A 7,542-nucleotide genomic window follows, 5' to 3' on the forward strand; every position below is an offset into this window, starting at 1 on the left:
CAGAGATCTAACTGGTTTTCTCTAGCAGGTGTCAGAAGAACAGCCAGAAGGAATGGTCACGGTGGCCATTGCTGCACACTATCTATCAGGGGAAGACAAGAGATCTCCTGAGCTTGATACTCTGAAAGAGAAGTTCCCGGATTGGACATTTCCCTCTGCGTGGGTTTGCACTTACAGTCTCTTTGTGTTTTAATTGTGTGGATGGGCTTGGGGGCATGTAAATGCCCCTTGGACATTCCATGGGACAGTTTCTCTCCCATGTCATATGGATATTTGTAACACAAGTCAATGAGTTTTAGTGAGCATATGTTCAAAGAGCTTTTGGATTAATATTCTTCAGGGTCAAGTACCATATGGGTTAAACTTTGGGATAGTGATGCCTGGCCTTTTTGTCACTTGAAAATTCCAGTTTTCAGGCACGTAAGCACATGTGGATACTGCCATTTATACATGTCAGTTGTATGACTGTAAGGATTCAGCAACATACCACTTCAGTAGCTTTCCTTTGAGGATCAAGAAAGATGTACAGTTAGACTACTGTTAATGAAGTAGGTTATCAGTGGATGGTGGGTAAAATACCATTCAGAGGGATAGTGGCTCTTCTCACGTGTAATTGCAGTATTGCAAAGTGACTGCCATGAAGAAGGAAGTCCCAAGAGCTGTTTCTTTAGGCAGCCATTAGGGGGTTTTAGTGTCTTTTGTGAGCCCTGGGTCTGACTCCCAGCCCTGGAAGCCACTTCTGGACCGCTATTCTGAGGTAGCATTCTTTGTCTGCTCCCCCTTCAAAATGCTCCAATCATTTGGGAAGAGAACTTTTCACCTGCATCCCCTTCTCATAGTTCATGAGTTGCTTTATTTGTGCAATGTAAGACTTAAACTTCTTCCCAGAGCACCGAGTTGCTAGCATGGCTCTTCTGAGATAATTTTATTGCTGCATTTGATTTTCTGTTTTGTAGCAAGTGAATAAGTTCTTAGAACTTGCTGTGCTGACACTAAGGTTGTGGCTTACACAGGAATGAGATAACTACACCCATATCTGTTAGTGTTCAGATCCTGGGTATAAGCAGCATATGGTTTAATGGTGCTTTTCATTTGGAAGTAGGAATGCAGCTTGTGCCTCTTGTGGCTTCCCTAGGTCCCAGCGGTGACAGAGATGATGAGATGAACAGTAAAATATGTCAGTTTCTTTTTTTACATTAACAAATGTAAAAAGGCAAAACTTGAGTTAGTCAACAAATATGACCCAAAATATAGTTGAAAGAAAAGCTATACATAGTAAAGCAAAAACAAAGTAAAATATACTTGGGCGGTAGGAACAGAAACGCTTTTTCTCAGAGTGGCCCTCAGAGCCATCTGAATTTCAGTACGAGTAGAGTTAAGTGCGGACTGCAGGAGAAAACTGCTTGTTTGGTATGTCAGTTTCTAATCATGTTCCTTGTGTTGCCTGCTTCATCTCTAACTCCTGGAAAACTGCCTGGGTCTGTGCAGACAGAAGGGCTGCAGCTAGAGCTGGATGGTAATGTGCTGACTGTTAACATGTGTTGACACTGGTTTTGCGGGACTTACAGAAATTGTATCTAACAGTGCTTCATGTGTCTGGCTCTGCTGTATGTATATTATCTGTCAGGTGGTACTTAACAGCTGCAGCCTGTATAGAACCACAGCTGATAAAAAGAGGTAACAGTGCTAATAGCTAAATGAACTTCAAAATATAGGTGTATGTTCTGTTCCTGGTTTAATCTGAAATTGATTACTAGAAATTACAGGAGGAGGGGAAGCAAAACATCATGCTTAGGAAGCATATAAAAACAAGATGTTCTCTGATTTCTTTCCTTTTGGCAAGGTGCCATTGTTCTTTTTGGCATAATCATGTTTTTCCTTTTGACTTTTGGGTTATTTCTCTATGCAAACAGTTTTGATTTTAACATTATGAAACTTTGATATTATGCACCCAGTAACAAGATGCTCAGTTTTAGGACATGCTTAAAGGCCAAAAATGGTCAAGTAATTACAAACAGTATTCATGCTTTTAATAATTACATCCCATAGTTATCAGTACCCCCCTCTTTTAAAGATTATAGGACCACTTGAGTAACTTCTAAAAGTATATTTTCAAGGTATAAGTAATGCACTCCCCCCAAATGAATGTAAATATAAGCAGCACAATAGGGAAAGAGTATAAAGTAATATTTAATTGGTTCTTCTACAAAGTATTTTCAGTTAGCAGCTGTAATTAAATGTCTAAGATTCCCCAAGGTTTTACCACGAAGGAGGTTGGACCACAAGCAGTCTATGTGATTCAGGAAGCTGCTGGAAGAATGTGTCTGGCCCATCTCTTTTTTCCACTGTTCTGCTGACTTGTTGAGGGTTAACTGTTGCCTTACAATGTTACTGAAATAAACTTTTTTTAACATACTGGTTGGAAAAAAAATGGATCTTTACAATTATTTTATTCTGTTTCCATATTTAAGGCTATTTTATGGCCCTAGTTTTTTATATTAAAAAAAATCTTTAAAAAGATCTACATGGCTTGAGCATGACTGCTATTTTAATAAGTGGTGTAAGCAAAGAATTCAAGATGGGAATGCTCACTTCACTTGGACTCTTTTACCTGGAATGAAATGATACATCTGAATTCCATAGAAACAAAAATAACCCTGCTTAGCAAATGGTAAAATCACAGGTGTATTTGGGCTTAAATCCTCTCCATGGTGAGGGGAAATCACAAAAGGATTATCTTTTTTTTTTTTTTTTTTTTTTTTTTTTTTAAAAAAAACGGGCTAGGGATAAGAGCAATGAAAGAAATTACCTTGTAGCCTGTGACCCACAATAATTCTCATCACCCAAGGAAAGGCTGGTGACATTTCTCAAAGCGCTTAGTTTTTGAGGGGATTCCTTCCCAGCAGTTCCATACAAAAGGAAACAACCATTTCTGGTCTTCTCCTTTTAGGGCCAATAAAGACATAATACACCTATGTATGCTTCATTATGTTGAACTTTTACTTGATTGCAAAAATTATTGAGAATTTATTTAATCCAGTTATTCTGAGCAAGAAGGATTAGTGAAATGGACCACACTAACAGAATACTAAGGATGTTCTGTTCTACCATCTCAGAAGAGGGATTCCCCTCCACCTGGTAAAGGTTGTCATACCACAGTGTCATACTTAATGAGACAAGATATCCATCATTGCTACTCCTACTTTGAAAGTCATTCTGGTTCTAGCCAGGGCAAGCTGGCAAGAAGAGACAAAACATTCAGATCCTTAATGCAGACTCTGGTTGCAAATGACATGACTGTCTATATAGAAAGTTTAAAAAAAAAATTCCAAAGATGACGTTAAACTACAAAATACTGCTAAAAGAAATCAAAGGCCTAGGATGAAAGATAGCATTCATGCCCAGGGGGATACATGGTACTAAAAAGGACTGCATTCTTCAGATTTGTTTACACATTGCATAAAATTCCTATGCAAGTCCCACTTTAGGACCATTTTTTCCAGTGTGCATACACCCAAATTCCTATGGAACCAGAAGAGTCCTGGAATAGTCCAAATAGCCTTGAATGTATAAGCAAATGTAGCGCTTGTACTTCCAAAATTTCCTGTGTAAAACAGGAATTATCCAGCGTGCTGCTACCACAAACAGATACTTGTAATAGATGCCTATCGTTACAACTGAGTCTGGAAAAAAGCCTGCATTTATAGCTGTGGAAAAGACTTTCCCCCCAGTGAACTGTGAAAAACAAACAGTACTCAGACAACTTAGTAATCATATGCAAAAGAATAAAGTTAGAGTTCTTCATATATACAAAAATTAATTCAAAATGGATCTAAATGTTTGAGCTACAACTTATAAAGCATAGGCATAAATATAACCTTGGGTTAAATCGTAATTTTCCAGCTTTGACACAAAAGCACAAGCAACAAGAAAAGAATAAATTAGACTCCTATCAACAAGAAAAGCTCTTCCAAAAGATAGTATCAAGGAAGGGAAATCATAACGAATGAGAAAATACTAATCATAAACTTGGCTAAGGCCTTGTATCCAAAAATACATAAAAATCACTGGCAAGCCAAAGATAAAAATGACCTTTCAGTTTCAAAGGTGTCCAAGTGTCTGATGGCGAATCATTTCCATGCAGATCTTGGAAGACTGATGAAGATGGTAAGTTTAGGTAGCAGAAGCTGGAGCCTTCATTCACAGCTAATGGGAACTTCAGGCACCCTGGCATAGAGAACTTGGTATTTGCTCAAGGACATGGTCACTGCATCATCCAGCAAGTCCATTTCTATAGAATTCAAAACACATCCATACAGAAAAGCCTGGTTCCCCCAATCTTCCTTACCTATGGGGATGTGGTCCAAGATCCTCATTGGGTTCCTGAAACCAGATACATCAGTTTTCCCTATATGTATATCCATGATAAAAGATAAGAGGTACAACAGTATGCTGTAATAAAAACTATTTAAAATTTAGAAACTTTATGACTGTATTTTTTATATTTAGTACTCTTTGGATTTCAGTTGGAGGCAAAGCAGAGTAAGGGAGAATTACTAAACAAATGTTTAGAGTGTTACAATCTAAAGTCAAAAACTGTAACCTTTAAATGGATAGTAAACGTATCCACACAACAGCTTTTAAAAAAATAAAATAGATACAATACATGAAGAATTTTGAAAACATAATACCAAGGTAATAAACACATACTAGGTGTTTCTGTTCATGAAAGGTCTGGAATAAGGAAATCCATAAAATATTTAAGGGACATGGTTCCCATGCTAATCAATCATTTTCAATTTACATACTGGCATCATTTCTTAACTATTTGAACACATATGCCCATGTTACGAAGGGTTCAATATTCTGTCATCAGGCCCTTGGGATGTTCCCACTCTGTATCTGTTATGATAATGCATATGGGAACCTTGGATTCCAAGGCAGGGGAGCGTCACCAAAGGTGGGGGTGGGGATCCTGCCTGACAAACAGAGCTTAGTGAGCAATTTTAATAGAAAGGGGAGAGGGAAGGAAAGAGGTAAAGAGACAGAGAGGACAGAGAAGAGGGAGACAGGAAAAGTCCTGTCTGCCCCAGGGGAACAGCGGGAAAGAGAGAGGGAAAGTGTAAGTGGGTGGTGGTGGTGAGGTGTCTTCCTTTTAAGGGGGTCCTTTGCACCTGAGCTGACCAGAGTGCATTCTGCTAGGTGATGGGGACAGGCTAGCACACTGCCCGAATCCTTACAGTAGCTACATATATTTTAAATATACTTGTCTGAACTTCTAGTAATTTCATTTAGGAGAACTTAAGTGGTGGGGACTGTAAAGTGAAAATTACTTTTTGTGGCATTTAATACATAACCTGAGATAAGTAAACAAAAGCTCATATAATAGTTTTATTACCCTTTACCAGGAGGTGGGGAAATACATATTACAGAAGCAGCAACAACTCTTAATTACAAGCAAAGGTTTTTAGCCCCAAATAATTTGGTGTCAGCAAGAAATATAAGCATATATGTTAACTTTAAAATAGTTACGCTGAATATTTAAGTTCATTAAAGATATGGCTTACACAGTTGATGTTCTGAACCAAACAATACAGCAAAACAAAAATTTTAAAAAAGTATATAAACACCAGAGGATAATTTTCTTAAGCTCACCACATTTCTTGCCCTGTTTCCTAGTTCTACTAGTGAGACACTGTATATTTTATTGGAGTCATTTCCAGCCTGAATCTCAGAAGGAACACCGACAAATGCAGACCCTGCTTTACCACTGTGCAGTGGAGACGGGGGTGACTCCAGGGTAGCAGTCAGGAGAGCCCGGCACCTGGAGCAGCTGCAAAGTTAGAGGTGGTGTACAGCTTGGGCCAGGATCTGCCTCAAATATGGAAAGGGGGGGGTGTGGTAGGGGCTGGGATATGACTCACAGGGGGAGCACTTGGTTAGGGGCCTTAGGCTCATCTTAAATCTGGCCTCCCATCACCACAAAGTGAGATTAACTCAGCAGCAGCCTTTAAGACATGAAAAGACCACTGCTGCTTATGACGGCAAGTTGATTTTATTAACTAGATAGTCACACTAGAAATTGACTTAATAAAAAAAGAAAGGCTGGCTCTTCTCCCTAATGGAATGAATGGACAGAAGAAATGTTAGCTTAATTATTTTCTTTTCTGTACTGCATATACTTATATAGGAAACTTTATTCTGTATTTTAAAATTCAGAACAAGATGGTGGTTTGAGACGACTTAAATAAAGTAGCACCAGGAGGACCAGGTAACAATAGTCACATATTTCACCCATTCAGGAGTTTTATTATGTAAAATTATTGCACTTCTAATGTAGAAAGTAAATAACAGTAAATTACCAAATTTAATAATTTTAAATAGTTGGTGAAATCTGAAGTAATTTCAAAATAATTTTGAGATTCCTTCAACAACGTTGCCTAAGAGGACTAAACCTATCTCTTTAAAAAGTAGAATAGAGGGCTGAATTTTATTTCTAAGCTATATCTGCACTATAAGAGAGGCTGTTTTACATAGTGGTACGAATTTGGTCCACATCAAATACATTGTGTTATAAAAATAAACAAGATTTCATAAAAAATAACATTGCATTCCTTGTTCAAATTGCACAGTACAAATAAGCTATCTAAATTAATACTGTTATTAATAATTGGAATTACATATGGTGGGTATGTGTTTAGCCTGAAGCAACTGAATATGTAGTTCTGCTTTCATAATATATGAAAACTAAAATTTAAGTCATATCTAGAAATACATAAAATATTTTTAAACTTTACAATGAAGAATTTACAAACTAATTTTTAGTAGCTGATAATACAGGATCCCAGTCTATTTACATAAAAAGCCCATTTTTATTTGATTTACAAAAGCAATAAATAAGAAACTACATTAATTTGCACAAAACCTCTTCCACTTCATGATCAGTGGGACTACTACTACTACTTTACAGCTGAGCCAATAACCTGTCTCTATGAAGACCTCTCATTTTGGAAAGAAGAACAAGTCTTTATTCCAAGAGTGAGTATAGTCATGCAGAATCCAGCATAAAACCTTACAGAGTATAATACATGCCTTAAAAATATGGACAGTGCCTTTGTATATATTTACACAAGAGTATTCACAAAAAGATACAGTTCTTTGATACAAAAATTTAGTGGTGTCAGCATAATTGACAAGAACCCTTCACCCTCTGTCCGCACTGATCTAGTAGGAATTCAGCTTGCTCAAACAGGCACATTAACTCACAGGTATCGCTTCCATTAGTCAGGTCTGCTAGAGAATGGAGTCCACTGACCCATACTGTGCAAGGGCAGCATCTATTCAGAGGACCAACTGGAGTCTAGCTGACTCTATACAAGGAAGCAAACAAGTAGTTCAGGTACCTGAAGAGCTACAGCAAGCACCTTAGCATTTATTTAAAAGAAAGTTAAAAAAAACAACCGACCCCACAAAAACAAAAACAGCCTAGACATACACTGAACTGAAAATATATAAGCTATAAGTAGTGGAAAAGCTCCCGGG

The 7,542-nt window shown here is 37.6% G+C and overlaps 1 protein-coding gene across 2 annotated transcripts in view; it reads left to right on the top strand.

Annotated features, from left to right (window-relative positions):
- Window positions 1–559, top strand: part of LOC127214653 (endoplasmic reticulum metallopeptidase 1) — a 32,895-nt gene extending 32,336 nt beyond the window's left edge. The window contains exon 15 of one of the 2 annotated variants that reach the window (XM_051174984.1): window positions 26–559. In XM_051174984.1, the coding sequence (XP_051030941.1) occupies window positions 26–193 (168 nt within the window). In that variant the 3' untranslated portion in view covers window positions 194–559. The remainder of the gene's footprint in view (window positions 1–25) is intronic. The other variant, XM_051174980.1, reaches the window with a different exon arrangement.
- Window positions 560–7,542: the final 6,983 nt, after the last annotated feature.

The sequence above is a fragment of the Phodopus roborovskii genome, unplaced genomic scaffold, assembly GCF_943737965.1.
Source record: "Phodopus roborovskii unplaced genomic scaffold, PHOROB, whole genome shotgun sequence".
Taxonomy (NCBI): domain Eukaryota; kingdom Metazoa; phylum Chordata; class Mammalia; order Rodentia; family Cricetidae; genus Phodopus; species Phodopus roborovskii.